Source organism: Populus trichocarpa, chromosome 3 (assembly GCF_000002775.5).
Source record: "Populus trichocarpa isolate Nisqually-1 chromosome 3, P.trichocarpa_v4.1, whole genome shotgun sequence".
NCBI classification, from domain to species: domain Eukaryota; kingdom Viridiplantae; phylum Streptophyta; class Magnoliopsida; order Malpighiales; family Salicaceae; genus Populus; species Populus trichocarpa.
The window spans coordinates 10,011,451-10,027,162 of NC_037287.2; the positions used below are offsets into that span (position 1 = coordinate 10,011,451).

Consider the following 15,712-nt stretch of genomic DNA (forward strand, 5'->3'; position numbering starts at 1 on the left):
GTTTTAAAACTTAATGGGAGTAATTAATATAAAATAAAAATAACAGCTATTATAATTCCAGATAATTACAAATGTCAGTTTGCACTGACTTCTTATGATTTGATTTATTGCCAGCATAATATAAAAAAAAATATTTATAAAATGAGAAATACACCCACACACAAATACGCGTTGTGGATAAACATAAGAAGAAGAAGGCTAAACCAAAATTAAATTTTAATTTGGCCATGAAACCAAGATTATCCAGCTGCGATCAACTGATGACATATTTTACTTTGGTCCCTCGAGTTGATATTAATTCTAGCATGCCATTAATTTTTTTTTTTTTTAAATATATTTAGGGATAGACCTGGTTGATCTTACGGGTTGATGCAGCCAACCCCCAGCCTGCCCCGAGTCTATTGGTGAATGGAATCATCAAAGGTCAAATTCTCTGTCAGTGGAGTTATTGCTGTAAACATCTTTATGATTTTGATATTTAATGTTCTTGAATTTCATAATAAAAATAAAAATAGGAGATTTGGAGATGAGGAGGGAGAGTTTTAGGGGTGGAGGAATAGATTTGAAGTCCTGTTTCTTTTTTTATTATTATTTCAAGGGCAGAAAATAATTTTATATTATGTTTTAAACTGTAATTTATTTTATATTTCTAATTTGAGAAAAAGAGGCTGTTTAGAAAAAAAAAATTAAAACATTTATCTGTATGTTTAAAAGCCACATTACGAAATCAAGGGTACAAAATAACAAGGACTAACTGGGATAAACAAAATTGAAAAGATAGGGACTTAATTGATGAATATGAGATAACAAAAGGACGAATATATAATTGTTTCTATATAATGACACTAATAATTATTATTATTTTCAGCATTAAAAAAAACAAACATTCTTTGCTTCCCAGATAAAAATGGCCTGCAAGACGTCAGCAAGAAGCAAAAAATAAAAAAACGCGTTTTGAGAAAAAAAAAAAAAAGAGTCAAAAGCCAAATACCTATCTATCCCTTCTTATCCACAATCTTTCTAACACTTGCCCACCCACTCCTCTCCTCCGTGACTCAAATTTGAGGGCATTCTTGAACTTTTCTTTTTACAGCACTTTCTGGTCATTAAAATAAAAAACCCATTTTTTTTTTTTTTATCAACCAGGAAGTTGTTTATCTTAGCCATAGAAAAAGGAAAACCTTTATTTATAAGTTTTCATTATTACTTAAGTTCAAAAAATAAAAATAAAATAATTTATTTGATAGGAGTGTGTGTGTGTATATATATATTTATCATACAATTTCGTATGTGAATGAACTACAATTACAGTACATAGCTGGATATAGAGAGATTGTTTGATCATATACTCAACACAAATTTATTATTTATTTCCAATTCCAGGTGCTCTTTGATTTTTCATTTATTTAATTATTTATTATTCTCTCATGCCATTAAATGGAGCAGCTTTGTTTATATATGTATAATACAAGAAAGAGGAGAGGAAGAGATAGATGATGATGATTTTGCAGGATCATAAAAAATCTGATTGCTTCTTTTAGAGAATCGCTATCTGGGTAGACAGCCAGGCTTTTCTTTTTTCCCTTTCTATTGCAAATCAGCACCTACCCTTTTTTGTCACGGATTGATTTGACTACGTGTCATAAATCTCTTGGAGAACAAGATCTTATGCTGTTGTTGTTGATTGTCTTTTTCAAGGTAATAGTAATCAAGTCTGTATTTTCTTTTCTATCAAGGTATTGTATTGTGTCATTCAATCACACCCTTTTTTTCTTCTCTCTGTAAGGAAAGATTAGAGGCAGACACGTGTTAGTTTTGTTTGGGGTTTTGGATTTGATCAAATTAGTTGAAAAGGGCTGGTTGGGTTTTTTTTCCCTTGAAAGTTGAGGTTTTTGATGTAAATTGTACTGATTGAGATCGTTTTGGAAGGGTTTTTTTTTTTTTTGCAGTTTTGAGCTTCTGTGTATCTTTAATTTAGTGTTTTTTTCGTGAGTGAATAGGGTGTTTCTTGATCTGGGCTAGTTGTTTGTAGGTCATTTTTGGGTTGAGGAGTGATAAAGAAGTTGGAACTGCATGTTTGAGGTTATTGGAGGTGGGAGTGGTTTCTTTGAATTTCGTATTGATTAGGGGGATTTTTTGTGACTGGTTGTTTAGTGATGACATTGATAATTGGTGTTGTTTCTTGGTTTGATGAAACGAATAATTGAAGATGAGATTTTTTTAATATTGCTAGTTGGTTAAGAGTGTCAAATGAGTATAGCATAATGAACGGGGCAGTAAGGATTGGATTTAGATGGAATCTTCTGACAAGACGTTCTCTGAGCTAATTTGCCTTTTGAAATCCTGGATCCCTTGGCGCTCTGAGCCTGCTAGCGTGTCAAGGGATTTTTGGATGCCCGATCAGAGTTGTAGGGTATGCTACGAGTGTGATTCTCAATTTACAGTATTTAATCGCAGACATCATTGTCGACTTTGTGGCCGAGTTTTCTGTGCCAAGTGTACAGCCAACTCAGTTCCTGTTCCATCTTGTGATCCAGGGGCTGCTCGGGAAGAGTGGGAGAAGATTCGGGTGTGTAATTATTGTTTCGGGCAATGGCAGCAAGGTTTAGCTACTTCTGATAATGGAATCGAGGTTCCCTGCCTGGATTTTAGTACTTCACCTTCTGCAGCAAGTTTTATCAGCACTAGATCTAGCGGCACAGCTAACAGTAGTAGCATCACTCTTGGCTCAATGCCATACTTAGTTAAGCCTAATCAGCAAGCTCAGACCAGTTCCAGTCTCAGCCCTCAAGTATCTGAAATGGAGACCAGTTCTGATAAGCAAGGGGAAGTGGAATCAGCTAGGAGCAAAGACCCTGTTGCTGACATAGAGTATAGAACTCCAGATGGATATGCATTTTCTATGAACAGGTCTGTTGATTATCTCCTTTTAGCACTTCATATACAGCTATTATTAGGTGCCTGCATCAGAAATGGATAGAAAGATAACAATCTAGTGTACTTTTGTCAAGGCAGAGGTTGAAGAAATCCATGTGCCATTTATAAGCCAGTGAGAGTGGTTATTTTTTTAGAGGATAGTGGTTAGTAACTACTTTATGATCATCCAATATTACATGTTGCTGTCTAGGTTTGTTGTCCTATGTTCATGTAATGGCGTCTCAAGCCAAAAGAATTAACTCTTTTTACTCCACAAAGATAAAAGATCCTTAGCTCCGATGGCAGCAACCTAGGTCTGTTGACATATGTTTACATGCAATGGCTTGTCAAGCTGAAAGAACTAACCTTTTTGCACTCAAAGATGAAAAGATCATTTACTTATGTTTCAGCATGCCAACCTTGGCAGAGACTTGATTCTTAGACTTATCTCTGTTTACAAGCATGATAGTACTAGTAATTTGTAAGATGTTGGTGTTATTTAATGCTTAGCTATTAATTATTAAATCCTTAATTCTGCTTTGGCACCAGAAGTGATGATGATGATGACGAGTATGGTGCATATCGGTCTGATTCTGAAACAAGGCAATTTCCACAAGTCAATGATTACTATCGTCAAGTTGAGTTTGATGACATGGGTAATGATGGTGGATCTCACAAGGGTCATCTTGATGGAGAAACTATTGACCCAAAAAGTTTAAGCAGTTCTCCATTAAACCACAGTTTTGGTTCACAGAATTTGGAAGGAAGGTCACAGCTAAGGAAAAAGGATGAACATGAGATGGATGATGAATGTGAAGCACCTTCCTCTATGTATAATGGAGAAGATGGTGACACTGAACCTGTGGATTTTGAGAACAATGGAGCGCTCTGGCTCCCTCCAGAGCCAGAAGATGAAGAAGATGAGAGGGAAGTTGGTTTATTTGAAGATGATGACGACGACAAGGATGCTGCTGGAGAGTGGGGATATTTACGTGCCTCCGGCAGTTTTGGAAGTGGAGAATTTCGCAACAGAGATAGGTCAGGTGAGGAGCGCAAGAAGGTTATGAAGAATGTGGTTGATGGGCATTTTAGGGCTTTGGTATCTCAACTGTTACAGGTTGAGAATGTTCCTGTGGGAGATGAAAATGATAAAGAGAGCTGGTTGGAGATCATCACATCTTTGTCATGGGAGGCTGCTACTTTATTAAAGCCAGATACAAGCAAAGGTGGAGGAATGGACCCTGGTGGATATGTGAAAGTAAAATGCATTGCTTCTGGACGTCACTGTGAGAGGTAGTTGCTACCTTCATTTTCATTTCCATTTCCATCTATAGGCCACCCTGTTCCACATTTTTTATAGATAACTCCTCGATATGGATTTCTCGCTTCATTGATGATCATGGTGAAAGGCTGCGATGCCATTTCATACTTGCTTGTTTTAAGTTTGTATAGCTGCATTCTAAAAGGCATTTTCTTTTAAAAGTGGATTTATTTTTGTCTGCATTTCTTGTTGCAGTTTTTATAAGTTTCTTTTTACCCGCTTTGATTTTCTTGTTGCAGTTTTTATAAGTTTCCTTTTACCTGCTTTGATTTGATTTATCTTCTTCTAGTATGGTGGTCAGAGGAGTTGTTTGTAAGAAAAACATTGCTCATCGTCGAATGACTTCAAAAATTGAGAAACCTCGATTATTGATCCTCGGAGGGGCTCTTGAATACCAGCGAGTTTCTAATCACCTGTCAAGTTTTGATACTCTATTACAGCAGGTTCTGATTGTTAAACATTCTTCTCAGCCTTCATGCTTTAGTTTCTTCCTCACTGCTCTCAATGTGCTAGAGCAATTGTGTGTTTTTGCTTGAACTTTATTTTTATTTTCTTTTTCTTTTTTGATTTCTTATTAGTTTTGTATCATTATCTAGGAAATGGACCATTTGAAGATGGCAGTGGCAAAGATAGATGCACACAACCCTGATGTCCTTTTAGTGGAGAATTCAGTATCACGACATGCACAGGAATACCTTCTTGCTAAAGACATATCTCTTGTTCTTAATATCAAGAGGCCACTTTTAGAACGTATAGCCCGCTGTACAGGTGCTCAAATAGTTCCTTCAGTTGATCATCTCTCTTCCCCAAAGTTGGGGTACTGTGAGAAGTTCCATGTGGAGAGAATTTTGGAAGATCTTGGTACTGCTGGGCATAGTGGGAAAAAACTGGTGAAGACATTAATGTATTTTGAAGGCTGCCCAAAGCCATTGGGTTTTACGGTAAGTCCCTGAAACTTAGATGATGATAATACCGTATTTAGTATCATTTTACAAGAAATTGCTGAGGTTAAAAGATTTGATGGACACTTAATTAGGTTTCTGAATTGCATTGTTTTTTGGCTGATTGATGCTATATCTGCTCTGGTGATTTTACACGTTGTAATGTAGTTGAAAAAAATTTCAGAGTTACTGTTCAGGAAATTATCTTGGTTGGATTATGGAATGGGTGGTGGTCCCGGCTGCATGCACCTGTGCAAATTTTGTAGCTACTAGCTATGTCATTGATATAACAGTTCTTTGATTTTGCAGGCTGCTTTCAATTTCATTGCTGGGAAGTTGTATTTAACCTTTCATTTCTGTTTTCCCAGATTTTACTTAGAGGCGCCAATGGGGATGAGTTGAAGAAAGTGAAACACGTGGTCCAATATGGTGTTTTTGCAGCATATCACCTGGCTTTGGAGACTTCTTTTCTCGCTGATGAAGGAGCCACTCTACCAGAACTCCCGTTGAACTCTCCAATAACTGTTGCACTTCCAGATAAACCATCAAGCATTGAGAGATCCATATCAACTGTACCTGGATTCACTATTGCTGCCAATGAAAAACCTCAAGGACTGCAATCTAGCAATGAACCACAAAGATCCAATAGCGCCCCTACTGCTAGTCTGGTCCCAACCATAATCAGTTCATCTGTTGACAAAGTACAAGCAGCAGATGGTCTCAGCACTCAATCCTCAGAATTCACCCAATGTCGCCTCAATTCAACTGAATTTCTTTCTGCTTTTCCTTATACGGTGAAAGTTGTATCAGATTCTTACCAAACATTTGAGGACAAAAACAAAATGGATTCTGGAGATTCTCTGGTGGCTGAAATTGCTCCGGTTAATAATGGTTTGGCTGCCATTGTTGATCAACTTAATTTTAACAGTTTTGGGTCTTCAGATGGTGTTGCAATGAACGTTTCCCAGAGTGATTTCAATGAAATAATCGTAACTCATCCACACAGTTCAGAGGTATCATCTGCACAACAAGATTCTAGAAGGAACCTTGAAGAGTCAGAACCTTTAAAAGAAGAGTTTCCTCCCTCTCCTTCTGATCATCAGAGCATTTTGGTTTCCTTGTCTTCCCGGTGTGTATGGAAGGGGACTGTCTGTGAGAGGTCCCATCTCATCCGTTTCAAATACTATGGGAACTTTGACAAACCTTTGGGTCGGTTTTTGCGGGACCATTTATTTGACCAGGTAAATTCTCTCTCTCAAATTTGTTATGTGGAAACAGCTATTACATTTTGAACTTGACAGATTAATTATTCTCAGAGTTACAGCTGCCGTTCTTGTGAGATGCCATCAGAAGCACATGTTCATTGTTATACTCACAGGCAAGGAACCCTCACTATATCTGTTAAGAAGCTACCGGAAATACTCTTACCAGGTGAAAAGGATGGAAAAATCTGGATGTGGCACAGATGCCTGATGTGTCCGCGGATCAATCGTTTTCCTCCGGCTACTCGTAGAGTAGTAATGTCAGATGCTGCCTGGGGTTTATCTTTTGGGAAATTTTTGGAGCTTAGTTTTTCAAATCATGCAGCTGCAAGCAGGGTGGCAAGCTGTGGTCATTCTCTCCATAGGGATTGTCTTCGTTTCTATGGGTAATTTTGTTAATCTCTTCATCATGTTATGCTGTAAGTAATCATACGAATTCATATTGTCTACAGTCACTACATGTTGTGAAAATAAAGCAATCATGGCATTTATGCAGGATCTAATACTGAGAATTATTTTATAGACAATATTAAGCAAGATGTCAGTCAGGACCATGTCGGGTTATATCTGCTAAAATACTGCTTTCTTCAATGTTCTTGTATATTTACTGAATTTATTGATCTATATGTATCAAGCTTGTGTGCCTAAGTATGTCCATTCGACATTGAATGCTAGTCTATAGGAGCAGAAAAGGAGGCATTCAACTTTGTAAACAAGTCTTCTCACTCTCACACTGCCTTTACATGTGCAGTTTCGGGAAAATGGTTGCTTGCTTTCGATATGCATCGATTAATGTTCTCTCTGTGTACCTTCCACCCGCGAAAGTTGATTTCAGCTCTGAGAATCAAGAGTGGACGCAGAAAGAAACAGATGAGGTGCAGTGATCCCCCTTTTGGACTTTTCATTATCTTACTCCTGTATATGGGTGATTTAATTGTCTTATTAACAGGTGGTCAATCAGGCAGAGCTTCTTTTTTCTGAAGTGCTCAATGCTCTTAGTCAAATATCAGAGAAACGATGTAAGATTGAGCAAAATAACAGTGGCATGAAACTCCCTGAATCAAGACGCCAAATTGCAGAATTTGAATCGATGTTGCAAAAGGAGAAGGCGGAATTTGAGGTGAGGCTTTCTATGCATGCTGATCTTCTAGTCTTTAGTTACACAAGCATCATATGTGAGCCATTGTGGACACTTATCATGTGAATAGGGACTCTTTAAGTCACATTTAAGTACAAACTCTGCCCTAATCCTGTTACTTTCCTGTAACCAGGATAAGCCAATAATTTTAATTTATGTAATGCTAGAGATACTTAACTTTTGCTGAAATTTGCTTTCAAATCATTGAATGGGAATATTGCCACATTTTTTTTTAATAGAATCACAATTATGGAATAGAATAATTAACAAATCTCTACACACAAAAGGCGTTGTCATTTGGTAAAAAGTGTTTTTAAAGAATTAGTATATTATTTTTTATCCTTTTCATTTTGTGAATTATCTTGTCTGCCTTTGTAGTTCACATCCATGTAACTACGGAAAGCATCTTCTGGCTTCTATAAAGTTCTCTTAGAAATATTTTTTTTCCTCACAGTTATTTTTATCAAATTGTGTGTAAAAAAGTGCATATAGTTGGGACTAATATTAAATCTGTTGCATCTTGTGGTTTCTACAATTTTTCAGAATTTTTTCTTCTCAATTTCTTATGTGTGAAAGTATTGTAGAAAAATGCTTTTAGTTTAAACTGTCCTCGTTATTATTTCAGGAGTCGCTCCACAAAGTCTTGAACAAGGAATTGAAAAATGGGCAATCTGTTATTGACATTCTTGAGATCAACAGACTGCGGAGACAGTTACTATTCCAGTCTTACATGTGGGACAACCGCCTGGTCTATGCAGCCAGTTTAGATAACAACAGCTTCCATGATGGTTCAAACAGCTCAACTTCAGGACAGGAGGTGAAACCACTAGGGCCAGCTAATAGTGATAAGCTCATTGAGGAAAATGTTGATGCCAAGCTGCTTAAAGCCTCTAACCAGCAAGGAGGCTTTGGTAGCAACACAAACCAATGTGATGCAGTTGGTCAAGAAATAGCTGTTTGTCAAGGTCCCAGTCATGGAAAAGGAGGCCAAGCTAATCCTTTTGCTGCTATGCCTGCCCGTGATCTATCTGACATTAAGGAATCTGGTGGAAATTTTTTTAGGACCCTTTCTGATGGACAGGATCCTGTCATGGCAAATCTATCAGATACCCTTGATGCTGCATGGACAGGTGAGAATCAACCTGGAAGTGGGACATTTAAGGATGATAATAGTAGGCTTTCTGATTCAGCTATGGAAGAGTCTTCAACCACAGCTGTAGGGTTGGAGGGGGTAGGTTTGGAGGGCCATGTCGAAGACCAAGTTGGATCCAAAGTGTGCTATTCTCCTTCACCTGCATTGTCTACCAAGGACCCTGATAACATGGAAGATTCTATGAGCTGGCTAAGAATGCCCTTCTTGAATTTCTATCGTTCGTTCAACAATAATTGTTTAACAAGCTCTGAGAAGCTTGATAGTCTGAGGGAGTATAACCCTGTCTATATTTCATCCTTTAGGAAGTTAAAACTCCAAGATCAGGCTAGGCTGCTTCTGCCTGTGGGTGTGAATGACACGGTCATTCCTGTATACGACGATGAACCCACAAGTCTTATATCTTATGCTTTAGTATCGCAAGAATATCATGCCCAGCTAACTGATGAGGGGGAAAGAGTAAAAGAATCTGGAGAATTCAGTCCATTCTCAAGTTTATCTGATACGATGTTCCACTCTTTCGATGAAACAAGTTTTGATTCTTATAGAAGTTTTGGATCTACAGATGAGAGCATCTTATCCATGTCTGGATCACGTGGCTCTTTGATTTTGGACCCACTCTCCTACACAAAGGCTTTGCATGCCAGAGTTTCTTTTGGAGATGACAGCCCAGTTGGTAAGGCAAGATATTCCGTGACATGCTACTATGCAAAACGGTTTGAAGCCTTAAGGAGGATATGTTGTCCATCTGAACTTGATTATATAAGGTCTCTTAGTCGTTGTAAGAAGTGGGGAGCTCAAGGTGGCAAGAGCAATGTCTTCTTTGCAAAAACCTTGGATGATCGCTTTATCATCAAACAAGTCACAAAAACAGAATTGGAGTCGTTTATAAAATTTGCTCCTGCTTACTTCAAGTATCTCTCTGAGTCAATTAGCTCAAGAAGTCCAACATGCCTGGCAAAGATTTTGGGAATTTATCAGGTGCTTATTCTTGAGACTCAAATGCAAACTAGGCTAAAATGTTCTTGATTTTTGTTTTTGAAGTTCTCAACTCTTTTATAGACTGTCTTTATGTTGTCTGTCATTCATTCCTATGAAAATAGCTGTAAAAAGTGGTTGAAAGGAGTAAAACTTTTGAGAATCCTAGCCTTTGTCACTTTTGCAGCTAATGATGGAGATCCTGCATGAACTTCATACAAATTATTAAATATGTTGCAGGCAACTTATTGCTGCTTTTTTTTTTATGTTGAAAGGTTACATCGAAGCTTCTGAAAGGTGGGAAAGAAACGAAGATGGATGTTCTAGTTATGGAAAACCTTCTATTTAGGAGGAAAGTGACCCGCCTTTATGATCTTAAAGGATCTTCCCGGTCACGGTATAATTCGGATTCTAGTGGGAGCAACAAGGTTCTGCTGGATCAGAACTTGATTGAAGCAATGCCGACCTCTCCCATTTTTGTGGGAAACAAGGCAAAGCGGCTGCTGGAAAGAGCTGTCTGGAATGACACTTCTTTTCTTGCAGTAAGTTTCAAATCTGTGTTTCTTTCGTTCTTTCCTTAAATATCTATGTTGTTTTTTCATCGAAAGTATCTAGCTGGCTTTGGTTATTCAGCATTTGAATCTGAAAAGTCTGTTGTCCATTTTTAATTTGTCATTGTTGCAAAACTGCAGTCGATTGATGTAATGGATTACTCATTATTGGTTGGGGTGGATGAAGAGAAGCACGAGTTAGTACTTGGGATAATTGATTTCATGAGGCAGTATACATGGGACAAGCATTTGGAAACATGGGTCAAGGCTTCAGGCATACTTGGCGGTCCAAAGAATGCTTCACCAACTGTTATTTCTCCGAAGCAATATAAGAAGAGGTTCAGGAAAGCGATGACGACCTATTTTCTGATGGTCCCAGATCAATGGTCCCCTCCCACTATCATTCTAAGTAAATCCCAATCTGATTTTGGCGAAGAGAACACACAAGGTGCGACTTCAGTTGACTGATATTGTGGGTCCGTGTTCTTGTACATGTAAACTTGAATTTTGGGATCTTCCCACAATTTTTCTCTCATTCTTAATTTTTCCTTTCATTTTTTATTTTTTATTTTTGTTTTATAGAAATTACTACTGTAACTTTAGTTAAGAAGAGAAGCTTATAATTATTTGTTAGGAAATGCAGAACAAGGCTGTCATAGCCATGAGATTCGGTTGGGGGTATAATATTGGATGACCTTCCTTGAAATCGAAAAAAAAAAAAATCCTAGCATTGCAACTTGTATATGTATTTCGAATTAATATTATGTCTTGTATTTTAGTGCTGATTTTGATATTCATTCTCAATCATATTCAGTGTTTTTTGGTCTATGTTTCCATGGTTGGATCTCTCTCTCTCTCTCTCTCTCTCTCTCTCACATTTGCTGATTTTCCTTGAAAAGACTCAAGGTAGCCTAGTACTTTGTGAGGAATTAAGGAGGTGGGAATAGGGATATGTCTGGCAGTAAATGTCTGTCCAGCCTCGTTGGCCATTCTGATCTCTGTGGATCGAAGCGCCTTTTTTCTGCATTGTAGCATAATGACCCTTTAGATTACTTTACTGAAATAGAGCCAGTTAAATAAATGTGTTGCAAGTTGAACGTTGGGTGTAACGAGCTCTGTTTTGGTAATTGCGTGCCAAATGATCTGCCGATTCACAGTTTCATCATTCTACCTTGGTAGTAGCATATTCAAATCTTTCTGTAGATGCTCTGATGCATGGTTTTTTCTTTTTTTAGATATTCAAATTGTTTGATTTCTAACATAACAAATGAGTTTACTTTGTCTCCATGATGAATGTCCTGGTTTATTTGGCAAAGCATTTTGTGCAAAGGCCATTCTTATGCTTTGGAATAATGATTTCTTTTTTCATTTTTTGCATTATAATTTTTTGGTACGTCAATGAACGTGAGTTGCAACATACTTGAAAGTTACCAGGTTGTGATTGAGTTGTTTGCTCAAGAATCATGTCCTGTGTTTTCTAAGATTCGTTTCTTGTGCTTCACTTTTGGCAAATTTTGTCAATTTAATGATAGCGTTGAGGTGAAATACCAAGGGATGAGGTGAATACCGGTCATGTTTGTTTTTACGGTGACATGTTTTCAAAAAAAAAAAAAAAAGGAAAAAAGAGCAAGCAAATGGGAGAAAACTGAAACATTGATAACGCATAATGGAAAAGAGAAAGAAGGAAATGCTTCAACGTAGAGACAAGTGCTTTATGCTCGCTATTTACATTTTGTGATTGAAGAAGTGCTTTTCTTTTCAGTTTTGTTGGAATTTACAAGAGGTGGTCATTGATCAGCAAGATCTGTTGAAACCATTCTGATTGCAGTCCTCTTGCACAGCAATAACACCATTGGCAGTATTGTTAAACTCGCCACCATTAACAATCTGATGCAATCCTTGTTTAAGAAGATTGATGATCTCAGCATCCCTAAAGTCAATCAAGGTATTATTTATGTATCATAATGTTTTTGTATCAAATTACAATGGAGGACTAAAACAACAAAGAGAGGTTAGTTACAGTATGCTACTTGGGTGAGAAAAATCAAACCTTGAATGATATGATGAACTTGGAAGAGGCTGGTGAAAACGAGGGCCTTCGTCGAATCCTTCACAAATTATCTCCCCACTGTCATCTCTATAACAAACTATGCCCTCAGCTTGATTCTCGAAAACCTGTTAGAAATTGACCAGAAAGTCATCAACAAACAATGTTTCAATGATCATAAATTCACTTCCCTTCAGTTGCATATGTTTATATCTTGAATGACAAGAAACACGTAAGACAAGATACAAGTGTACAGGAATAATAATACCTTGTCTTTCAAGGAGTATCTGACTAGAAGTGTAGGTGCTTTCTTGAGTAGAACATGACTATTCTGTTTAAGCATCCGAGATTTGCTTGCAGTCTTCAAAACAGGTCCTGATTTTTGAAAGGGGATGTGAGGAGAAGAAAAGCATGTTTCAGCCATTGATCATATGCTAGAAGAACAGGAAGAAGATGAGAAAGAAAAGGAGTTTTTACCTCTTCTTCCAGGTGCTGTAGCTTTGTAGGAATAGAATAGTATCTTTTGATATTGTAGAGTATTTTGTACGTCGAAAAAGGATATAAAATTGAATTATTGTCAGGTTGTCTTGTCAGCTTGCAATACATAGGTAACATATATACTATATTATATATATAGTAGCTTGTGAAATTTGAGAACCCTTGATTTGTCTTATAGTTGGGTGATGCATGCTACCTTGTTTCTGATCCGTTGGTCAGTGGGTCTATTCATAGCTTCACATTAATAAAGCTTCTTTATTTCTCCCCACGTATTTGATGAAGGCGACATTATTTAAGGAGCACACTGGAAAAATATACGTATGGATCTATGTATGTGCATCCCATCAATGTTTATTCTTTAAAATGCTTGCCAAGCATGGGCTGACAAGGGAATACGGTAAAAAAGTCAAAGGAAAGAAACATAAATGAGACGTCAATAATTAATATACAAGGTTGCGTACAACATTAAAAAAAAAAAAAACAATGGTATGGTAAAAGTATTGAAATTCAGTGGCAGATTTAGTTTTGATTGGAAAAATTATGTATTTATTTTTTAACAGTAAAATTATGTATTTATCTTTGAAAACAAATGATATATCTGATATTGTAGGTAAAATAATCTTTTCACGGGATCAATTTATCATTTTAGATTTACTAAAAAATATTTGGATCTTTTCATAATTTTTTTGCATAGTAAAATTACTTGAAGTAAAACAAAACACTTAATTGTGGTTTAGGGGTTTTTTTATTTTTTACTTTTTAAAGAACAGTATGATGACCCAACTGTCCTTGAAAACAAAATTCTCATAGCATGGCTTCAGGGGTTCCTTGGTAATTTTATAAAAAATTTTCATAATATTTATTTGATTCTAAAGGTAATATGGTGATTTGATAAAATAAAAAAACAAAAAAGTTGTTGACAGGTGTGTTCCACTCATCAGCCGCTTCGGCTCCTTCAGATGATGGCTGACTCTAATTGTCGAAATCATTGTTCTGCCACGTCATTTAATTTGTCTTGATATCTTCTTCCTCTCCGGATGATGCGTACGTAGTGATTCTGTACGGTTTGGTGCTGTTTTAATTTTTTTTTTCCCTTCATTATCTCTCCACTTTGATTTGCACCTTACCTTTTAAAAAACTAACAGCAACCCTTCATTTTTTTTTTCTCTTTAGATTTAATTTTTATTCTTTTAATTGGATTTTTTTATAAAAAAAAAGAAGAAGAATTGTTTCAAATTGAAAATTATTTTTAGATTCGTCCTCCTTCAACTTTTTCATCTCTTATATTTGATCTCAATTCTTTTGATTGTTATTATTTTTATTTGGATGATTTATAAAATTGACTTTTTTTATTCCATCATCCTTCATTATTTTTCTATTTGATTTGATCACCATTTTTTTTATTGTTATTTTTTGTTTTGACAAGTTTTTTAGATTGATTTTTTTTTCAATTTTATGCTTCAATATTAAATTAGTTGGGAGCTCGGGTTTGATATTTTATGAGTTACGATTTTGAAATATTAACCTGATTTTAGGAGATTCTCCCAGATTTTCTTGGTTGTTAATGTTGTTAAACTAGGGTTGCTTTTTATATATTATTAAATTAACTGAACTTTAAACTCAATGATCCAAGTCTCAAATTTCTTTATAAATCTTAGTGTCGCTTTAACTTTATTCTTTTTATGTCCAGAAAAATTTAGTCTGACCCATGGCGTTGCGCAGGCCACCAATGTAAGTTTACTTAGGTTTTTTTTTTTTTTTTGATTTTTTTTTAGCTTTTGATATTTGGTTCATTAGAAGTAGAATTTTTAATTTATTTTGATTTGAGTTCCATGATTTTATTATAGTTCTAGATCACATGTTAATTATTATTAATCCAAGTTGATTTAATGTATCCCTGTCTCAACTATAATACATTAAATTTGACTTTCTAACGTTTTAATATTTTTTTAATGCTGTAAAACCAGGAACAAACCTGCGGCTAACGCGTAACCATTAAAGAATGGTGATGGTTCGAAATTTCAATTTTATTAAAGTAATTAACAAAGGGGTGTGGGGGCAGCCTCCTCAAAATTCCAATGGATGCTCTGATCTAATTGGTAAAAGAAAAAGATAAAGAAATATTACTTGTATCACACTATCACTATTTTTCAACGAGTACACGTACCTTCCTATCAATCATCTCTAGAATATTTTGAATTATATTTTTTTTATTTTTTAAAATGTATTTTTAACATTAATACATTAAAAAAATTTAAAAAAAATTAATTTTTTTAAAATCATTTTAAAAACTAAAAAACAAATGAGCTATTTTTTTTTTCAAGTCAACAATTAATGAATAATTTTTATTTTATAACTTCGCTAATTTAATTTCATTACACCGAATAAGTGAGATACATCAAGCCTTACATGTGGTGGAGGCACCTCCATAAAACGAAGCTTTTGGGCAATAACCTCCAAACAATCTTAGGAACAGGAAAAAGTTCCACAAATCAATGATACAACAAAAATAAAATTGTCAAGAAAAGCCATTATGTCTAACTCTTTCAACTAGCAAGAATATAACTCAAAAATAAATATTTTATTGATTAATATCTAATAAAACAATATCTCAAACATAATTTTATTTTTTTTAATTATATTTAGTTTTGAATGAAACTTGAAGGAAAAAAATAATAATAAAAGGTTATACAAAAAAAAACCTCCGCTAATATAAAAAAAGATTATATAATTTCTTGTGAAAAAACATACAAAGCCAAGCGATATTTAATTAAATAAACTTTTAAAAAAAATTATTTTTTTTAAAATAAATTTTAAATAAAAAAATAAAAACCCTTAAAACAACGCATAGGAGTCTAGGCTTCATGCACCGGCTCATGACCCAAAAAAAGAGAGCAAGTGAGTAAGCAT

General features: G+C 35.5%; 2 protein-coding genes across 7 annotated transcripts; one reads left to right on the plus strand and one right to left on the minus strand.

The window, feature by feature from the left end:
• The first annotated feature begins 1,223 nt into the window (after positions 1–1,223).
• LOC7461953 (1-phosphatidylinositol-3-phosphate 5-kinase FAB1B) lies at positions 1,224–11,085 on the plus strand. 4 transcript variants are annotated; one of them, XM_024597560.2, is made up of 12 exons: positions 1,225–1,698; positions 2,033–2,910; positions 3,466–4,209; positions 4,527–4,680; positions 4,834–5,178; positions 5,547–6,419; positions 6,495–6,826; positions 7,192–7,315; positions 7,390–7,560; positions 8,204–9,709; positions 9,982–10,248; positions 10,399–11,085. In XM_024597560.2, the coding sequence occupies exons 2-12, from the start codon at positions 2,294–2,296 to the stop codon at positions 10,723–10,725; spliced, it is 5,460 nt and encodes a 1,819-aa protein (XP_024453328.2). In that variant the 5' UTR covers positions 1,225–1,698; positions 2,033–2,293; the 3' UTR covers positions 10,726–11,085. The 4 variants fall into 4 exon arrangements, with proteins under 4 accessions (XP_024453329.2, XP_024453328.2, XP_002303331.4 ...); XM_024597562.2 differs by having other exon boundaries at positions 1,229–1,698; positions 2,538–2,910; XM_024597561.2 differs by having other exon boundaries at positions 1,224–2,910; positions 3,469–4,209.
• Positions 11,086–11,892: 807 nt separating this feature from the next.
• On the minus strand, positions 11,893–12,892 carry LOC7461954 (uncharacterized). Of its 3 annotated transcripts, XM_024597564.2 has the most exons (4): positions 12,782–12,892; positions 12,573–12,679; positions 12,278–12,432; positions 11,893–12,187 (listed from the first exon to the last, which is right to left on the minus strand). In XM_024597564.2, exons 2-4 carry the CDS (start codon positions 12,645–12,647, stop codon positions 12,052–12,054), a joined length of 366 nt encoding a protein of 121 aa, XP_024453332.2. In that variant the 5' UTR covers positions 12,648–12,679; positions 12,782–12,892; the 3' UTR covers positions 11,893–12,051. The 3 variants fall into 3 exon arrangements, with proteins under 3 accessions (XP_024453332.2, XP_024453331.2, XP_002304254.2); XM_024597563.2 differs by having other exon boundaries at positions 12,573–12,856; XM_002304218.4 differs by having other exon boundaries at positions 12,308–12,432; positions 12,573–12,848.
• Between the last annotated feature and the right edge of the window lie 2,820 nt (positions 12,893–15,712).